The sequence below is a fragment of the Trachurus trachurus genome (assembly GCF_905171665.1).
Source record: "Trachurus trachurus genome assembly, chromosome: 16".
In the NCBI taxonomy this organism is placed as follows: domain Eukaryota; kingdom Metazoa; phylum Chordata; class Actinopteri; order Carangiformes; family Carangidae; genus Trachurus; species Trachurus trachurus.
The window spans coordinates 1,633,007-1,654,703 of NC_139902.1; the positions used below are offsets into that span (position 1 = coordinate 1,633,007).

At 41.5% G+C, this 21,697-nt stretch overlaps 1 protein-coding gene across 6 annotated transcripts in view; it reads left to right on the top strand.

The window, feature by feature from the left end:
- The window catches only part of adgrb1a (adhesion G protein-coupled receptor B1a), a 208,795-nt gene that overhangs the window by 78,884 nt on the left and 108,214 nt on the right, over positions 1-21,697 (top strand). For 4 of the 6 annotated variants that reach the window (XM_083989798.1, XM_083989802.1, XM_083989801.1 and 1 more), the window contains exons 3-11: positions 2,063-2,221; positions 4,185-4,289; positions 7,294-7,461; positions 9,241-9,405; positions 15,926-16,090; positions 18,839-19,003; positions 20,105-20,206; positions 20,315-20,421; positions 20,648-20,842. In XM_083989798.1, coding sequence (XP_083845924.1) covers positions 2,063-2,221; positions 4,185-4,289; positions 7,294-7,461; positions 9,241-9,405; positions 15,926-16,090; positions 18,839-19,003; positions 20,105-20,206; positions 20,315-20,421; positions 20,648-20,842 — 1,331 coding nt within the window. The remainder of the gene's footprint in view (positions 1-2,062; positions 2,222-4,184; positions 4,290-7,293; positions 7,462-9,240; positions 9,406-15,925; positions 16,091-18,838; positions 19,004-20,104; positions 20,207-20,314; positions 20,422-20,647; positions 20,843-21,697) is intronic. The other 2 variants (XM_083989800.1, XM_083989803.1) reach the window with 2 other exon arrangements.

A 21,697-nucleotide genomic window follows, 5' to 3' on the forward strand; every position in this document is an offset into this window, starting at 1 on the left:
AGACACCTTCATGTGGAAAAGGCAGAGTTGTCTGCATCATTGTCAAAACCATGGTCAAACAAAGTGCTTGATTATAGTATGAGAAGTAACAATGATTCCTGTTGGTAATTTCAGTCACAGCTGCTCCCTAAAAGGTAAAATCTAAACAATATGATCACATAACAGTAAAAATAATTGTTAATACATTTATCTTTAACTATTCTGTATAAGTGCATAAATTAATAAAGTTTCTGAGTTCTTTAAATAAAAGTTTGAATGTCAGACTGTTTCTGCTGCAGAGAGGAGGAGGAGAGAGAGAGAGAGGAACTGTAGCTCACATCTGATGAGTCACTCTGACTAAAATGACTGAAAATATAGAAATCTGATTTATAATCATGGGAAATATTCATCAGTGTGTGGATCATTGTTCTAATCAAAGACATCAGACGTTCAGCTCTTATTTCCAGTTATTTTAGTCTCATATCATTCTGAGCTGCTGCGATGACGAAGAGTAAAAGTATCACCACTGTGTTCAGTTCAAATGAAGCTATTATAGAAACAATGTGTTTATTTAGTTTGATGAAGTGTGATATCTGTGGCAAAACTGTTTCACTGATTTGCATACAGTACATGTACTAATTGTTATTATTTATCATGTCATTGAATGTAAAGTATTTTGTCCCTGACAAGATCCTGTAGTAATGATGATTGCGTTTCTTCAGGGATCTGATTGGTCAGTCTCATTTGAGAGAGAGTATGGGTGTAGTGAGGGTGTATACACCTCTGAACTCCAAGAGGCAAGACATAGGTCAAGAAGCCCCTGTACCTCAAACCAATCAGAGCAGAGATCCAGATGGTTTATGCAGAGTGACAGAAAACGTGTCAACAATTGTGGTTGTTGTAGTTCTGCAGCAGCGATGGCGCCTAAGGCTGGCTGGTTTTGTAAAGAAAATATAAGATAGTTGATAGTTGGTGGCAGCCATGTCTCATGCAAACAAAGGCTGCTCGATGGTGCTTCTCTGTCGTTGTTGCATAAAGCCCGCCTTTGTTAAAAAAACAGTTTTTGATTGTTTGGCTGTGTTTTGTAGGAATTAGAGGTCAGCCTTGTAGCGCCACATTATGTAATAACGCCAAATTAATAGATTGTCACCTCATGATGTAATAATGAATTATTACATCAAGAATTTTGTAATAATCAGCCACATTTTGTAATAAAATTCTTAAACGCAATATGTAATAAACTTTGCCACATTTTGTAATAAGTTGTTACATAATGCACCAAATTTTAAATATATATTTTTAGGGGCTTTTTTCGCCTTTAATTGACAGGATAGTTCAGAGAGAGACAGGAAATGGGAGGCAGAGAGGGGGGGAATGACATGCAGGATAGGGCCGCTCGGCACGGGATTTGAACCGGGGCCGCCTGCAGTGAGGACTATAGCCTCAACACATGGGGCGGCTGCTCTACCAACTGAGCTAAACACAGCCCCATAATGCACCAAATTATTACAAAATGTGGGTGTTGAATTTATTTATGAAGAAAATGTAATAATTTGATGCATTATGTAACAACTTATTACAAAATGCGGCAATGTTTTTTACACGTTGGGTTCAAAAATTGTATCACAAAATCTGACAGATTATTAGAAAATGAGATCATGAGGTGAAAATCTATTACATTATTACATCATGCGGTGCTACAGGCCTCAAAGGCCTCTTCTCCAGACGGATCTGCAAAGTGAAGTGAAATCACTGGCAGATTTGTCACCCAGGTGAACTGATCAGTAGTCTGTCTGTTGTCTGGAGTCGGGTTTTGATCTGATCTTCTGAAGTTAACCTGAGCCTGAGCAGAGGTCTGTGTACTAGAAAGCAAGTTGTCAAGATCACTTCAGATAAGTTTGTGTTTCTTTATTTTCGCTAAATCTTTTTACATTGCTTTCAACACCAATTTTCATCTTTTTCCATGCCATTACTTTGATTTGTTTTCAGTGCCCCCATACTATGGCTGTTTTGGTTGCTTGAAATATTAAGATTTTACTATCATGCAGCATATTTAATTATAATTTTTTTTGTGTGTCTGCAGGTGGCTGGAGCGTGTGGGGTCAGTGGGCACAGTGCAGCAGCGAATGCGGAGGTGGGATTCAAACCCGGACCAGGACTTGCCAGTCGCCCCCGGAGGAGTCGTACCTGTGTGAAGGCGTGCTGGAGGAGGGCCGGCCCTGCAACTCTCAGCCCTGCACCGGTGAGCCGCTTCCTCTGCCAGTGTGTGTGTGTGTGTGCATTCATTCGTGTTTCTATCAATGAGCGGCCCTCTAATGCTTTGTGATTGACTATGAGCATATGGTGTACGCAAAGTGTGTGTTTACAGCTTCTTTTTGTTCATCTTTCCTGTTTTACATGTGGTTCATCTGCTTGTGTAACCATCCTCTATAAGTCAGTATTTTGACTTAAGGTGTGCATGTTGGAAAGGGGACTTTGATCGATGAAATATAATACAGACATGGTCAGGAGACCATGCATGCACAGTATGTGAAATAACTATTAGACCCACAAATGGCAAAAGGGACACAGAATATCAACATGAACATTTTTATGTGGAAGATTTTTTACCAAGAAACTTTAACTTTTCAACATCTCTATGTGTCGACAGACAAACAGCTCCAGCAGCAGATTGTAAACAAAATGTTTTTTTTTGTTTTGTTTTGTGTTTTTTTCAGTCACTTCACATCTGAGGCATTTTACTCTCAAACAAACACAATCCTTAATACGCCAGCTTAAAGGGGTAGTTCAGTTTTTTTTCTTTTAAATGGGGTTGTATGAGCTACTAATGCCCAATAAGTACACTAGATGCAGTAGAAAGGTCTCTGAGAAACACTGAGAAACACCAAATAATACACCAGTTCAAGAGTACCATCTAAAGTAAAAATTTACAATTCATCACCTGGTATCTTCCATACAACGCTGGGGCGGAGTGATACAGCACGTCGCACAGCCGAGGAGTAGTACTGAGTGAGTTGGGTAGTTCCAGAACTTTTTTCTGACCAGCTGATGCTGTTGTAAATTTTTTTTACAGGACTTCCCGTAGGCGGCGGGAAATACGCTGATTAATGGTCCCTCATTGACAACAGTGTACTGCCTGTGTCTCGGTGCAGCGCGATGCACCGGTGTTTCTCTGTGTGGGGACCTTTCTACTGCATCTAGTATACTTAAAGGAGAATTCCGGTCTGTTTTGACCCCTAAATCGTTTTCCTGATGGTCACCCGGTGTTGGGAGGAGCAAAAAACACGACTAAAATTGATGCAGGCAAACCAGAGTTACACCATGGCTAGACGGTGCTAGCGATAGCGACAACGCTAACCCATGGGGGCAATTCTTTCAACCACAACAAACACTCAGAAAACAATCAAATATCTATGGTACATGACTGGAATCCTTATGACACACCACTGAACTCATATAGTGTACAGTATAAACTTTGTGTTTTTGCATGTAGTCACTCACCTCAGATAGCCCAACTCTGAAACATCCAGGAAAGACATTACTATCCAATCACAGAGCGCCTGCTCTCCCCGCCACAGAAACAAACACTTTTTCCTTGTTGTGATGATTTCTTTACAAAAATAAACGGTGGAGCAGTGCAGTGGTAATGTCCAAAATATCTCCGACCGTTTATTTGATATTTGATTGTTTTTTGAGTGTTTGTTGTGGTTGAAAGAATTGCCCCCATAGGTTAGCCTTGTCGCTATCTCTAGCCCTGGGTAGCCATGGTGTAACTCCGGTTTGCCTGCATCAACTTTAGTTGCACTTTTTTGCTCCCCCCAACACTGGGTGACCATCAGGACAACGATTTAGGGGTCAAAAATGACCGGAATTCTCCTTTAATGGGCATTTGTAGCTCATACAACCCCACTTCAAAAAAGAACTGAACTATCCCTTTAAAAACAGCAAATAACAACTTTCACACATTCAAGGCACATCAACACTTGTCAGCACCAACAGAAGTCCCAAGTTTGGCTGATGCTGTTTTGGGTGACCAATCACGTCACGGTTGTGTCCCAAAGATATAAGCGATTAATGAAGGAGCTCTGGTTGCTAACCCCCCCGAACCCCACCCCCACCCCCACCCCACTCCCTCCAACTCCCCCCTCCCTCCCTCCTCCTCCGACCTTGCCTCACCCCACCCCCCACTCCCCACCCCCCTTTAGGCAAAGGTCGCCATCTCTCTCGCAGCCAATCGCTTCGTTCGGTGGACAACCGCAAGCGTGATGACGTAGACAAGCCCCGCGGCGGACAGCAGAGCCCTCAGACAGGTAAGACAACAGGACGCAGAGGGATCCCATGCATCAGTCACAGTAGCAGCTTGGGTGACCACCACACTGCACAACACGCACGGTATAAACCATGACCGCAAACTGGAGAGACGCAAAAAAAAAATACACACACATACACACATCTATCAAAATCTCCCAAAGTAGTGCCTCGTCCACAGTGGACTGATTCCAACATGGACCCTGACTGAACATAGTGAAACTGTATTTTTATGTGAGGTCATAATAACAGGACACTGCGCCCTGTTGGTCGAACACTAAATCAAATGGAGTCCTCCCTCTCTGTTAAACTCTGTCTACTCCACCCAGATTCAGTCGGAGCAAACTCTCAGCCCGCTACAGGATCGTAGGAGCAAGTTCAACAATCTGGGACAGTGTTTATCCACTGCTTTATTTGACCAAGAGTGAGATAGCAGTCTGTGTCTGTCATGATAAGATGGAGCCTATAGCTTAAGCAGGGAGAAACCACGAGCCTGGCTTATTCATCAACATGCTGTATCTGAAACAATTATCCTAAGATATCTGCTCTTTGTTGCCAAATATAGTTTAAAGGAGTCATATTCTGCCCCTTTTCTACATATTAAAATACTTCCCAGGTGTCTTAAAGACATGTCTGTGACATGCTTTGGTCAAAATCCCCCAAGGATCAAACATCACAGCTCTTTCCATCCTCTCTAAACAGCCCTGTTCAGAACGGCTGCTTTCAGTGTCTGTCCCTTTAAATGCAAATGAGTCACAGCTTGCCCCGCCCCTCACCTTCTACTGGTACCAGGTAGTACAGGTGGTATTATGCAAATTTGAAAACTATATTACTCAGACAACTGAGGGAACAGCTCGTAAAACCACATGGATTTCAACCTAGGGAGCGCGGAAATTACAGATCTTCTTTGTCAATTCTCACATTTTGGGGGCTGGAAGACAAGACAAACACCTAAACATATGTTAAAGAGCCTTCAAAAAGTGATATTTCCATAATATATCCCCTTTAAGGATGAACATGTAGACAAGTTGAAGTTCAGTAATGGCAACTTTGTTCTGGTGCATGATATATGTAACGACCAAACGTCAGCGATTAGGTAAAGGCAGATCCAACAGTTTTAAACTTCAACAGAGCATCCACCCACCAGGAAGTGAACGTTGGTCAATGGAGAGTGGCCAGTCTCTTTGTACAAAAGAAGTGCAGGATACTTAATGTTGAGCCACCCAAAATTAGAATCTTAAGCCTTAAACAGGTAACATGAAGGAGGAATAAGCTGTAGACCAAAACAGTTTTATACCAGGCTGTAAATGTTCATATATGTTCGTCTATGGCCAGACTCTAGTGGCCATTGGAGGAACTGCAGTTCTTGGTACTTCACTTGAGAGATTGCTGCTTGGTTAGAATACGCAACTCCCCCACAACTTACAAATTATGTTAGGCAATCTACTCTTTTCTATGTCTAAATGAAAGAAAATAGATGCATGTTGACAGGTGTGTTTTTTAACCAGTTTCATCCTGTTGTGCTAAGCCAGTAGTCTAATCACCTCCCGGCTCCATCTTAGTACTAAACAGACAAACAGAAGAGTAGTATTGATCTGCTCATCTCACTCTTGGAAAGCCTGTGAATAAAGTGCACTGTCCAAAGTGTTGAACTCCTACTTCGTAATGTGAGAAGTTGAGAAAGATGTGCGGTCAGCTTCAGAGATATGAGGCTGTGATCAGCTTGAATTTGTGTCAGTTGAGAGCGGAGAGAGTAGGGGATGACGGTTTGATACGACAAAGACAGACTCTGGGTGAAGTAACACATTGATTTGCTGATCAATTCCTCACCTCCTCTTTAGTTTTCTTCCTTTTTTTTCTTCTTCTGACTGCCTTTGTTTCCTTATTGGTCAAATTACTTGGCAGTCATGACTGACATATCCTAAGCCAGTGGCATTCACTTCCCCTGGAAGTCAATGTAGAGGATATGGCATCGGAGCCCCACAGATGGAGAACAAAAGCTGGGGTCCATTTCGGGGGCAGCCGCCTTTGAAGGACACAGTGTGTGACATTGGACAGCACATTAGAGGGCTGGGCCTGGAGGGTTTAGAAAAGTTGCTATGGTCTGAAATCCTTAAAGGGATATTTCAACATTTTGGCAAATTTGCTCTTTGCCATAATCCCTATATAGTCTTAGGAGTAGTTTCATTACCTTTAATTGTCAGTGCAAGCTGTTTTTAGATCGGCGGGGCAGAGACGCGAGCTGCACGGTATTTCCACGTTTCCCTCATCAAACTAAACACACAATCCAACAACTCCAAAACACTCGTATAATTATGTAATATTACAACACATGAAGCAAATACTCAGAACTACATGCGCTTTTGAAATCCCTCCCCCAGCAGCCGTGTCTGGAAATGTAGTTCCGGTTACGCATTTGCCTGGAAAACAACTCTGTCTCGTAACGTTGTGTTATTATCTCATAGCATGGTGAATGTGCAGGTCAACTTGTCCACCAGAGTGTTTTGGAGTTGTTGGGTTGTGTATTTAGTTTGATGAGGGAAACTTGGAAATACCATGCAGCTCACGACTCTGCCCCGCCGATCTAAAAACATCTTGCACCGACAATTAAAGGTAATGAACCTACACCTAAAACGATATGGATTGTGGCAGTAGGTGAATTTGCCAAAATGTTGAAATATCCCTTTAAAAAACATCAAGGACCATGTGTTATGTCTTTAAAATAAGGCTTTGTTAATGAGCCATATTCATTAATCAACCAGCCTCTGGGATGGGACAGCATCATCTCACCTGACAGGAAACATCAGGCCTTTAAAGGAGGCAGCCCCTAAAATGTGGCACAGCTGAAATCTACCCGTTATCACACCACAACCCTTCCTCTTTTGGCCACAGAGGCTGCATCCTGCATGGTAATTAGTTATGGCCCTCTCCTTTCCTTTTCCTTCCTTCCTCTTTCTACCCCCCTCCCTGTTCACCTATCCTTTTCCCCCACCCCTTCCTCCTCAGTAGACTCAGCTTCAGGTGAGGAGTGGTCAGCATGGAGCGTGTGTTCTGCCACGTGTGGGGAGGGCTGGCAGAGTCGCACTCGCTTCTGCGTGTCCTCCTCCTACAGCACCCAATGTAGTGGGGCACTGCGAGAGCAGAGACCTTGCAACAACTCTGCCGTTTGTCCAGGTAAGCCCCCACCCCCCAACCACTCCCACCCCCCCACCTGTAGAGCCACCCAGAGCGATAGATATAACAGAGTGGCAACACTCCCATAGGACTCCATTGTAAAAAAAAAAATGGCGGACTGTCTTCCGGGTTATGGAGCCCTCAATAGTTCCAAACATTCCTCCTGTGGCGCTGGACCACGTCTGTTTCTATGGCTGCACAGCAAGAAACTCCTGAGCTATGTTGATGAAATACCGACCAATTTTAAGTCATAAAGTGGTAATACCACCATCTTATTTTATTCTTTTTATGTTATTTTATTTCATAACTGCTGTACATCGGAGTTATCTTACACATGTTCTTTGATGTAGAATAGATGTTGTAGATGACAATCTGATTGTACAGATTTAATATAAGATGTTTTTGACTTGTCTTTTTCATGTTGGGATTGCAGATTTATGTTTAAATGTACTGGTTTTAAATGTGGACCCCAGGAAGACTAGCGGTGTTCTAGAGCGCAGCTAATGGGGATCCTAACAAATAAAAATAAAATAAAACAAATAATCTTTGCCATGTACAGTCACCATGTTGACTCAACAAAATAAAATGTATTAGACTGATCGGTTCATTGAAAAACATTTATTTATTTACGTAAATGTGGTGATTTCAGTCCGTAGCCCAGAGGCAGTCCTGCTCACATCAAATTTCATCAATGAGACCAACATTAATCTCCTAAAAAGAATTTAACCAGCCAGCAGTAAACCTCTAAAAGCATGCGGATACGTTACTTGGCTCGTTTTCTCCCCCCGGGAGGACGACGGTCGGCCCGCCGGCAGATCAGGGATCAGCTCAGTAAAGCGGCTGCTGCTGCTGCCACGGTCCCCGGTCGGGGCTCACACAGACTTGCATGAAAAAATATGAAAACGGTGACGTGTTAACAGCGCTAAAGCCAGAATTAAAACAGGTTTTGGCAGCTTTACTGCTATGGCGTCTATGACGTTTTACATTACGTTAGCATTAAGCTAGCGGACTTTATGTTTAGTTGTGATACTGGCTGTGTGTGTTTTGAACGTTGTTTCAAACTGTGTGGGTTTGATTGAACATCTGTGATACTTAAATATATATATTCCCGCTTAATATATTGCTTTACTCCTCTTCTTATGCCGTTTTTACTGTAGGGCAGGCTAATCTTCAATTTGGAGTGACTTTTGTTTGAAAACTGACATTATAATTCAGTAACAGTTGTAAATATACCTTTGTACGGTTTATTTTTTTAAATTTACCGTCCAAAAGCAAGCTCAGTGCTGTCTGTCCCATAGAAGAACATGACAGCGGCAGCCTAGTTTGGAACTATTGGGAGCTACATGAACCACGTGACATCAAAATCTGTGGCCACTCTGTTCTATCTATGGCTCTGGAGCCAGCACCATGCGCTATAGCTCAGCCCTCTCCTGGACCCCGGCCTCACCCAGACTACACCCACCTGACTCCACTCTCCTCAGGCACTTTCCAAAAACCTGTGCCCCGATCTGAACCCTCGACCCCCCCTCCTCCCCCAGGGAAGACTCTGCCTGCAGTTAGAATGACCCCCCACTGTAATGACAGACTTGATGGTGTGTCGTCAGGCTCTCCTACACCCAGACAGGAAGGGAGACTCCTCAACTTAGGAAACAATAACGTTGTTAATAAGATGTCAGTAAAAGCAACTGAAACTTGAGTGGTTGTGTTGCCCCCGCTGTGTGTGTGTCTGTGTGTGTGTTTGTCTGTGTATAAATCACACACCAGCTGCTTTGATTGCAGTGCACGGTACGTGGGACGAGTGGTCGCCATGGAGTTTGTGCTCGTCCACCTGCGGTCGGGGTTACAGGTCCAGAACGCGGACCTGCACGCCCCCTCAGTTCGGGGGAGATGCCTGCGACGGCCCCAAGAAACAGACCAAGTTCTGCAACATAGCAGTGTGTCCAGGTGAGAAACACAGTGTGTGCAGTATGTGCATGCAGTAAATGAATGAATTAATTAATGAATGAATTTTTATTTTCGTGTCATGCCATCACTGTGGCCCATCCCATATGGGATCACAAAACACATTTAATGACAAATACAAGAAAAAAAAGGGTAACACTTTACAATAAGGGTCCCTTAATTAACGTTAGTTAGTACATTATTAAGCATTATTAAAGCAGAAGTGAGTGATATATTTGTGTTAATATAAGTCTTAAATAGTTCTATCTTCCGACAGCAATCACTTACATAGAGTGTTTGGACTGAAACACGGGTCTCTCAGTCCCTCTGCTCTGCTCTGAGCCGAAGAGAAAACATTTATCGTATCCTACAGTTTTTATCCAATGAGGAGAGAGAACGGCATGCAGGGCTGTGTGTGCAGCCAAGGAACGCCGTGAATGTGGTGACGTAGCGACGAGGACTGTTATGGTGCGTTCAAGGAAACTCGTATTTTTCCGACCGTGAAGTGGTACCAGTTCGATCTGGTACGAGTTCACCGGTCGGAAGTTACGAGTGGCCGTTATAGTGACTTTCACCGGTAAAACAGGTCGGAAAAACACGAGTGGGTTGCCTGGAACGCTACAAAGTCGTAAGTTGTGACTTGAAGCTGTAATTTACGATTTCAAAAGCCTGCCTGGAACGCAGCATTAGCGAAAACGACCGGATCACTCACTTCTGCTTTAACTAATGTGTTAATTAATGCTGAGTAATGCATACATAATGATAACTAATTACATTATTCACATTTTTAATTTATTAACTAACTTTGAGTAGTAAACACAAATTAACTGCTTACTAATAGGCTACATTAAAGCAGAAGTGAGTGGTCCGGTCGTTTTGGCTAATGCTGCGTTCCAGGCAGGCTTTTGAAATCGTAAATTACAGCTTCAAGTCACAACTTACGACTTTGTAGCGTTCCAGGCAAACCACTCGTGTTTTTCCGACCTGTTTTACCGGTGAAAGTCACTATAACGGCCACTCGTAACTTCCGACCGGTGAACTCGTACCAGATCGAACTGGTACCACTTCACGGTCGGAAAAATACGAGTTTCCTTAAACGCACCATAACAGTCCTCGTCCCTACGTCGCCACATTCACGGCGTCCCTTGGCTGCACACACAGCCCTGCATGCCGTTCTCTCTCCTCATTGGATAAAAACTGTAGGATACGATAAATGTTTTCTCCTCGGCTCAGAGCAGAGCAGAGGGACTGAGAGACCCGTGTTTCAGACCAAACACTCTATGTAAGTGATTGCTGTCGGAAGATATAACTATTTAAGACTTATATTAACACAAATATATCACTTACTTCTGCTTTAATTAATCTGTTTCCTAATCCTAAGTAATACATAATAATGATTGTTAATATATTAATTAATGTTTAATAATGTACTAACTATTAATTAAGGGACCCTTTTTGTAAAGTGTTACCAAAAAAAGACTAGACAGTCCTTCCTGTTGCCACACAGGTGTGACACATAAATAAACAATTTAGGATTACTTTCAGTACTCAACTATACATATATCGCTCTTCGTCTCATTGCCCAGGCCTTTTCATGAAATAAAGAAAATGCAAATATATTCAACTGAAAAAGATGCTTTAGCTTCTCAGCATCGTCTAACCACACAAATGTGTTATTTGGATCTACTTTACTAAACAATTTTTGTCTTATAGAGTCATAGAAAGGACAGTAGAACACAACATGAATTTCATTTTCCACCTCTTGGATGTCACATAAATTACAAATTCTATCGTCTTCTGCTGTGCCAACATATCTGCCTGTCTCGATATGAAGACCAAGTATACCAGCTCTCAATTGAGCACACAGGGATCTTTGCTTTTTAGACTAATTATACAAAACACAATTTTCTATCTATCTTTACTTTGTTGAAAAATAATTTATTTTAATACATTAATCTCAACTTTCTCTTTGTTATACTAACGGTCTTCATATGCTCTCAGCAAGATGTCATATATGTCCCCTATCCCATGCCCCATTAGTCAGAGTGTCCCACTCAAAGATTTTTCTTGCAATCCTGTTAAGATTTAATCCTAGTATCCTGTTCCATAAACGCAACATATGTACACTCCACCGTACCTCGTTGGGTTCCCAGCCCATATCTCCCATCACAGCTAGCTACAGTAACACCCAAAGCAGTCAGTGTGCTTCCAGACATCAGCATCTCTTTGTACTGGATAAAGGCTGCGTCCAACTATTGTTGTAGCGCTCCGAAACCTCACACTCGTTTCACACTTGGGGAGCTAGATGCATAAATGATGCATATACGCACATAAAGCATGCATACACCATCTCCCACACATACACCGGTATTTATAAACACAGCGTGTGGTGAGAATGTGTCACTTCACACATTCCTTTGACCATATGTACACCGTTTTGTCAGTAATCAAAGTTACAATGGAGAGAAAAATATGAAATAATACAGAAATCAATAAACATAAAATTATCTTAATTCATTATCATAAATCTGAGAAATAACATTTTATAAACAGAAAAATTTGTTTTTCCTTAACTTCTCCTTCAGCACTGTTTCATATCCTTATTATTTATTGTGCATCACTCTGTGTTTAGACTATTTTAGTATTTACTAAGCACAGTGTTGGAGCCTGTCTGAGCCTCCCTAACATGTCACTGGTCTCAGTGAAACAGGACTTTACATCTGGAGTGATTTTGATTGCTGAGTCTTTGTCTTTTATAGCTAATTGTAGGAGTTATTCAAGTGATATGTCTGAAGTGGAACCATGTGGAGAAAAGAACATCAATGCATGTTTCTGGTTGTTTAAATCATCAGTCACAGTTTCATGCAGCTGGCCTCTTGGATGGAGTGTTGACTGAGGTTTACACTGGGAGCTCTATTTTAATTTAAAGGAGACATATTATGCCTCTTTTCCACAAATTAAAATAGTTCCCAGGTGTCTTAAAGACATGTCTGTGACATGCTTTGGTCAAAATCCCTCAAGGATCAAACATCACAGCTCTTTTCATCCTCTCTAAACAGCCCTGTTCAGAACAGCTGCTTTCAGTGCCTGTCCCTTTAAATGCAGATTAACCACTGCTTCTCCCCTTCTACTGGTACTGGTACTGTAGAGGTGATATTATGCAAATTCGAAAACTAATGACATCGTTGTTAGACAACTAAAGGTCCCCACATACTGGGCCGTACTTGACTCCGCGGACGTCCGCGCGCACTCGAGGCAGACTCAATGCGCACGTCCACCGGACCTATCCGCACAAAGCTCAATTTTTACGACTGGCGGACTCCGCATACGTGTACTCGGTGTCACACAACAGACTGCTCAGTGGGAAATCTTCCCATCGACCTGTTTTAAATGTGACACCGTACGCTCGACTATGAAACCTCAAATGTCTGCGGACAGTGCGCGCGGTGGACAGTACACGCACAGTACGCAGTGTTGCCAACTTGGCTTTCACAGCTGTTTTCAACGAGCAGTGGCGCTGCCGCGGGCACTCACAGGTAGTCAGCCTACACACAGTAGTGTCACGGAGCTGCCTCCGCTGCATTCAGAGACGCACTGCTCCACGCCACAGACATAAAGAGCGCCGCTGGCCGCTGCCGCCGGCCCCCCCCCCCCCCTCCTCATTTAGCGACTTTTAGCAACTTTTACGACAGCCAATAGCGACTTTGCTTACTGAGGAGTTGGCAACACTGACAGTACGCCCAACTCTGTGGGGGCCTTAAGGGAACAGCACATGGATTTCAACCTCAGGAGCCTGAAAGTTACTTTAGTATATATTAAAGAGCCTTTGGTAACACTTTATAATAAGTACACACTATTAAGCATTAGTTAAGCATTAATAAATACTGAATTTGTCATTTATAACGCATGAATACTCATTAGCAGTAGGCTATGTAGTTTATAAATAGAGTTAGTGCTTATCAATGATGAGTAAAACATTTTTAACTGTGTTTATAAATGGGATACTAATGAGTATTCATATGTTATAAATGATTAATTCAGTATTTAAAGCTTAACTAATGCTTAATAGTGTGTACATATTATAAAGTGTTAGAGAGCCTTCAAAATTTGGGGACATTTTATGGAAATATCCATAATATTTCCCCTTTAAAGAGGATGCAAGGGGTGGTGCGTGGCGCAGTGGGTAGAGCGGCCGCCCCATGTAGAGGCTACAGTCCTCGCCGCAGGCGTCCCCGGTTCGAATCCCGCGTCGGGCAGACCTTTCCTGCATGTCATTCCCCCTCTCTCTGCCTCCCCCTTTCCTGTCTATCTCTACTGTCATCACTATCAAATAAAGGCAAAAAGCTGAAAAATATACTTTAAAAAAAAAAAAAAGAGGATGCAAGATTTCCACCTTGATTAAACAGCTTCAAAGTAGTTAAATACTGAATTCATCATTTATAACACATGAATACTTGTGTAGTTAAAAATGTTTTACTCATCATTGATAAGCACTACAGTAACTATATTTATAAACTCATTATGTGTATTCATGTGTTATAAATGAAGAATTCAGTATTTATTCATGCTTAACTAATGCTTAATATTGTGTACTTATTATAAAGTGTTACCTCTGAAACTATAGGCAGAGCTCTGTAGAGAAAGAAAGCGACCGAATCAACGAAAAAGCAACTTGGACTTGCATAGTTCCCCTTTAAAATGCAGTAAAGATACAAACACATTCAGTAAATACAGTGTGTAGTGTGTCGGTAGAGCTGCACAAACAAACGGAGAGTTAACTGGAGACAGACGATGACTGAGATGATGGTCTGTGCAGCACGGGGCCAATCGGCACAGAACAGCTACGTCTCATATCTGTCTCCCTCCTGCTCGCTCTCTGTTTATCTGATATTTTTGTTATTCTTAATGAGTATGGGAACGTGTCAGTTCTCCCAAAGGCCACACGCAGCATCGAGTAAAAAGGATTCAACATCGCTGAGTCTCAGACTATTTCATTAATCTTTAAAGTGAATACTTGTTAATTCAATGTTTCTTGTTATTTGGGTGGTATTCAGCCTCCAACACGTACAGATGCTTCTAAGAAGCTGCCCTTTTCTCTGACGCTCTGTTACTGTCTCAGTTTTGCTTCCAGACTCTCCACACCACATAGAGGATAAAGTAGTGCTCACATGTGCTGCCCCTGAGCAGGCCTGTAGACATCTGGCCAATCAGAGGAAAGCGGCCTTTTAAAGGAGGTCTGAGCTAACACAGCCTGTTTCAGTCCAGGTCGTACAGACAGGTTGAGATTTTTGTGAACCACACAAGGCTGGAGATGAGTAGAGTACAGTAGGTCCACTATAAATCAGAAATACACCTACAGCTTGATCCTGGTCATAATGTCAGTTGTCATGTCCTCAAGGGTTCACACTGAATGTCCCTGTGCAGGACAGAGTCTCAAACTGTTCTAACTCAGTCATGTCTTGTACCTTTATAATATCATATCATATAGTTAAGCAATATATCACGACAGGCTAAGGGGTGTTGTTCGGCCCGACACGAAGCAATCAATTTCATGTAGTTTTATTCAACCAGAAATACATATTATCCAATAAAATAGCCTCACTGTGAAAAAAATAGTCCCACCTCTCCGGACGTTAGCTCCAAGTAGCTCTGCATCTCGTCTTTTTCTCCACTTTTTTTCAGGTGAAAGTCACTGCTCAATCCCCTCTACCATTGTTAACCCTCCCCGGAGGTGAAAGTTCACCTTAAACATGTCAATTCAACTACTTTAAAGGGACAACGAGGAGTTTTGGAAAAGCGAAGTGTTTTCACACTACATTTATGAGCCTCCGCGCACCGTGAAATTATTTGACCGGCGCAAGACAGACTCATGTTTTCATTCATCAAGAATTAAAGTCAGAGGTTCGAAGACGATCAGATACCGTCGTAGTTCCCACCATAAACAGCGATTCGGCGGTGTTATTCTCATGACTCGCCACAAAACCGAAAGTAAGGAAACGCTGGTCGGCTCGCCCAGCATTTCCACCACCACTAATAATAACAAAATAACCAATATCGAAAATGGGCCCATTAACAAGTGGTAACGTAGATTCATCCACATTAATATGAGACTTTTTTATAACCAAATAGAAACTCCTCGTTGTCCCCTTAACAGTCCGTTGTCATGGATAGATGACAACAACTTCCATTCATACCAGTCATATGTGCCTGACGCGGAGTGATAGCCTACACACTGTGATAAGGCTTTAAAATAGTAGCCGTGGTATATGCTCATTATACCACGGTTAACAACCAATCAGATCGCCGGATTTCACCTTTCCGTTTTATAAGTGGTAATTAACTATACATGTGGCACAGAAAATATAGATTATATCTTCACAAAACAACACAGCAATACAAGAAGATTTGATTTGTCCTAGTAGAAATGTTCAACATAAGTCTATAGCTGATAATCCACCGCACTAACAGACATCTTTCCTCCCTGCTGTGTCCCTGCCTGTTGTTGACCGTGGTTTGTCCTCAGTGGACGGAGTGTGGAACGAGTGGTCCAACTGGAGCTCCTGCTCGTCCTCCTGCTCCAACGGGACCATGCAGAGAACCAGGGAGTGTAACGGCCCCTCGTACGGAGGCTCCGAGTGCAGAGGGGAGTGGCTGGAGACCATCGACTGCTTCCTTGGGGAGTGCCCAGGTACTTCTTTTAATTTTTTTTTACTCGCTTTTATTTTGTTTTATTTTATTCCAGACATCCAAAACAAAATTAATCAGAAGGGCAAAACACCCACATGAGCAAGCTAAATACATAATCGCTGCCCTAGTGTAACACCAAACATACAGAACATCATACAGAATTAACAACAGAAATATAATATAATATAATAAAATCTTATTTCTTAAGTATGTGAATGTACATCTAAAACACTAATGCACACCTAGAAAACTGTGGAACAGTGTTATAGCGCATTGGGGTGAACTATCCCTTTAACAGTTAACAGTAAACCCAGAGCAGGGCAACTTCAGCGGATGAGATTAAAAAACTTGTCAATAGTCAAACTACCGTCCAATCAGAGTCCTGGAACCCCTGAGTCAGGATTTGGTTGGGACAAAAAAAAGACAAAGGGACAAAAGTCTCGACAGTGAAGTGATAAATGATGAGCAGCAGACGTCTCTCTACGTATTCACTCTGCTTTTCAAACAAAGCCGACTAAACTCACACACTGTTCAATATCTGAATGATTGTTTGAACATCTCAGTCAGAGTGAGTCATCAGACATCAACCGCTCCTCTGCAGCACAAACAGTCTGACAGTCTTTGTTTCTTCTGCCTCGGATGTTCATAACAGTTTGTCCATCATCAGAATAAACAGCATAAACACTCGGCTAGAAACTTATTTACAAAACCTCCTCACTCTGACTTTAATAATTAGAAATCTATTCTTTTTAATACCATGTTGTTTACGTTTCATCTAGAGTGTCGCTGTAACCTGGCTCTGACTGTGTTCAACCTGCATACATACACTACTAGTGAGCTAGTTCTAACCAGCTTTGTTCCACAGATGATCAAGACCAGTCAACATCTGGGTTTACATGGAGCCAAATAGGATCAGTTGAGATCATCTCATTCTTTTTCACAGGGGTAGAGCGTTCCTTCTCCCAAACAGATCAAAAGTAAACATAATATGTAAACGGTGAAACTGAATGTTGTCTGGTTGCGTTCTCTCTGTGCATGCTCCGTCTCGACGTAGGGATGTCTCTTCACCTACAAATATGAGCACAGCACGTAGAACTGGAGTTTGTTTTTGATACAAACTCTGTTTGTGGACTTTTTTAAACTGTTCACTTCCGACCGTCTTAGCAGGCAATTGAGTTCTTTCAAACAGACACAGTGATGGTTTTGATTAATCTATTCTACGCAGGTCACACGGCTGTAAAACGGACATTCTGAATAAACACAGTGGCATGTGTAAACACCAGATCAGAAAAAGATCACGTTACATGTAAATAGTTGACATGAAATCTTCATGGGAAGTTATTTGAATCAGAATGAAGGAAAGAAAAGTCTGCATTTAAACCTGGCTGGTGTTAAAGGAGAATTCCGGTCATTTTCTAAGTAACACTCTACAGCTCTAGGTTCCCGACTGCAACCATAGGACCGGAATTCTCCTTTAAAGGGATAGTTCACCCAAAATTGAAATTTCAAAATAAAAATTTATTGTATTGAAGCCCCGACATGAGAAATTGTTCCGAAAAAAATTAAATAAGTCTATATTTCAAGCTTGTTTGTAGCGGAATCTCCCAGTCTCTCAGTTCACTGCTCTTCCTGTTTTCTTTGCACTGACCGGTGGAACAATTTCTCATGTCGGGGCTTCAATACAAGAGGGACATTACAGACGAGCAGTATGGAGGTATTTGGATGTTTTTTGGTGTGTCTTTTTGGATGAAGAAAGTTGGTATCCATTGACAACCATTATATGGACAAATACTGCTGCACGGACCCCCCCGTAACTCAGAGAAGGAACAGAGGACTCTGAAACTTCTCACAGCTCTTGGTCGACATGAGGGTGAGTAGATAATGAGTGAAATTTGAATTTTGGGTGAACTATCCCTTTAAGTTCGGTTAAGCCAGCTAATGTAAAGTTGTCCTGCTTAGTGCAGGCATCAAGGTTCAGTGTGGGGGGGGGGGCACGGTCTGGTCTAGGACCTTGTTAGGATGCTGCCTGTGTCTGAGTGTGGTGGCAGCACTGCCCTTCATGTTCAGTGAACCCTGATGACGATGTCCCTAAAACTTTAACACAGAGCTGAGACCACACTGATCAAAGCCCTGGTGGCTTCTGTTCACCATGCAGACCTCCACCTGATGAACTTCACTAACCCAGGTCTATGTCACATAAAGCCCAGACCTCCCTCCTACAGAGCTGCTGTCTGTCCTGGTCCCAGGTCTTCAGTTGTAATGTTGTACAGGTTAACACTGTGGTTATACACCACCCCCCCCCCCCCCCCCCCCCCCCTCTTCTTCTTCTCCCCTGTCTCAGACCATCACAGCTTGCAGACACGTTATTACATTACTCCTATTTTACTTACCAGTGTTTTCGTAGTGATTTAAATTAATGAATGTGTTTTCTGCCTTCCAGACTGCCACCACTTTCCATTAATTTCAGAATGCCATGAATTATCAATGAAGTGCGTTAAACAAATTCCAACTCTCTGCAATTTATTTTAATGCTCTGGGGAAATAAATAGAAACCGACGGGCATTTAAAAAAAAACCAAAACAGCACTGTGTTTTGAAAAATGATCTGTAGTAATGTTATATATATATATATGTTTTTTTATTGTTTTTTCTGTTTTTTGTATTCATTTGTATTGAATGGAGTGAATATAAAACACTAATGTGAACTGTATGCATGAACGTATATGTGTTTGTTTGGTTGTGCCCTGCAGTGGATGGGAAGTGGCAGCCGTGGTCTCTGTGGTCGGGCTGTTCCAAAACCTGCGGAGGAGGGGGCCAGCAGAGAAACAGGATTTGTTATGGGCCCTTTTTTGAGGGGAAGCCTTGTCCTGGAGAGGGAGAGGAGGTCCGACAGTGTAATGAAAAGAGATGTCCAGGTCAGTGTTTGTGGAAACATGTGTAAAAACTCTACTAAACTGTGCTTCTTTAGAAAGGAATTTAATTTTATGCCATTATATTTAGTTTTTTATTTGTATCTGCATTTATATATTTACTTATTTATATATTTATTTACTCATTTATTGTCAGATCAATTACACATTTTTTTTATTCATTTTACTTTATTTTATTTTATTTTATGGATCAGCTTTTTCTCCTTAGTTTTTATATTTGCCTTTATTTTTTAATACTACTATGTGTTTCCTCATCACATTCCTCATCTCTGGTTTTTAGCAGCTCCTTATACATCACACACTTTTGTTTACTGTCATGTATGAATCATGGATGGAGGGAGGGAGGGGTGGGTTTTTAATGTTTCACTGTATGTCTTTGTGTATGCAGGGCCGTTGTATAGGGGAGAAAGGTGATGATAATTCTAGGGGCCCAGCGCCCAGTAGGGCCCACAAAAAACCCCAGTAGTCTAATCTTTGTATGACTGAATTATTCTGCATAAGACCCTGACTAATAGGGCTGGGACGATATGCTTTTCTCCCAATTCGATTATTCTACAATTTTTTGGATGGCGATTCGATTTAAATTGTGATTCTACGATATTGCCGATTCTCTCGATTTTTAGTCTGTATTTTTAACATTTATCTGCACACAAATACTGTAGAAGCCTATAAATTAACATACTCCATTATAAAGTGAACTTAAACCCTTTTCAAAACCTGTACTCTCTGTATGTAAAAAAGGCTAACAAATGCACATTGCACAATATTTAAAAAAAAATCAACACATTTTTTTTTAAAAATCGTCAAAAAAGATATCGCAATATTTATGTGAATCGATTTTTTCTCCCACCCCTACTGACTAATACTCATAGTAATGCTGCATTAGCATCAAAACAAAGTAGGCTAAATAAAAAATGATAATACATACGTAATTTAAGAAAAAAAGTGGAAAAGTCAGTGGGCCACTTTATTATTCTTTCAGGGGCCCCAGAATTCCTAGCAACGGCCCTGTGTGTATGTAAGTGCTACAACTTCCCCGTGTGAAAAGTGCTATATATATAAATAAAGTTTGATTTGATTCAACAGAGCCTCATGAAATCTGCCAAGAGAACAACTTAAACAACGTTGTGTGGAAGGTGACTCCGGCTGGGGACACGGCAGCAGTACGCTGTCCTCCCAATGCCATGGGTGAGCTCACACCGAGTCTACACCAGACTCCAACCTGTTAGGAGTTAGACTATAGTCACACTGTGATAATATGTGAACCCTAAACCACATGTCTCCCCCCCCTCACAGGGTTAATCCTGCGCCGCTGCACCCTGGACGAAGAGGGCATCGCCTACTGGGAGCAGCCCACCTACATGAAATGCATTTCCAACGACTATCGCAGCATACAGACTTTGGTGAGCACCCACGGGGCTTTTTTTTTTTTTCCTGTTATGGAAGCAAAAGCTTTCTGGTTAAGGTTAGATTTGGTTTATTCTGAAATAGCTAAATAATTGCTTTTGACTTTCAAAATCCTGTATCAGGGCTTACAGGCACAAAATGTAATACCACAATATTAAAACCACCAAAACAACAATCTGCTGACTCGTGTGAAAGATAAGAGAAACTTATTTCTCTCGTTAGACCCGGGAACATCTGTCCAAAGCGCAGCGAGGCCTGGTGGGAGACGGAGTGTCAGAGGTGATGACCAAGCTGAAGGAGACGTCCAGCGATGGGACCAGCTACAGCGGAGACCTGCTGGCCATCGTGGACGTGCTGAAGAACATGACGGAGATCTTCAGGAGGGCCTACTACAGCCCCAGCAGTGTGGACATGAAGGTCATTTCATTTATGGATTTATGGATGATTTATGTTGCCCAAATATTATTAGTTATGGTGAAGTCTGATAGTTGATATTCATTTACAGCTAGGATTGATCAAAATTATCTCAAAACGTCAGGAAGTGTGATAGTATGGGTCTGATGTTTGGATGTTTGAATGAATGAATGAATGAATGAATGAATTTAATTTTCGAACATGTATAAAAAGAAAAGAAATGTATGTAACTATTGTACATACAAAAGAAAGAAAAAGAGAAATAAAAAAAAATACAATAAAATAAAGAGCGAAGACATAACAAAACACTGCACATTGTTCGAAAAAGGAGTGGGAAGAAGTACAATACTTTTTTAATTTCCCACCCCTTTTTAACTACTCTTCAGTTTATACACTACACAGATATCATAACTACATAATACACCTATATAAATATATAATTACAAATATGAATATATACTTTTTATATACTATATACTGTTTATCTACTGTATAGCTTTCTTATGTGAAAGATTAATCTTTATATTATTATTCTATATTGAATAATATATAATATTAGATATTTATATTATTAATCAGTGACATTTTGATGTTTTCTTTATTATTAGGCTAGACCTGCTGCTATAATTCACATTTTCTTAGGAGTTTTTAAACAATAGGATAGTCTGTTGCTTGTTGATGCTGTGTGGGAATGAATCATTGTTGACTATACTTTATGTTTCATGTGAGGTCAACAGATGGAAAGTAGCTTCCTGCTAAATCTGGTGTACACATCTCTTCATTTCTTTGAAATGATTAATGCAAGTTCACACTTATTGTTTGTCTTGCGCATATATTCAGCGTTCTCCATGTTGTTTT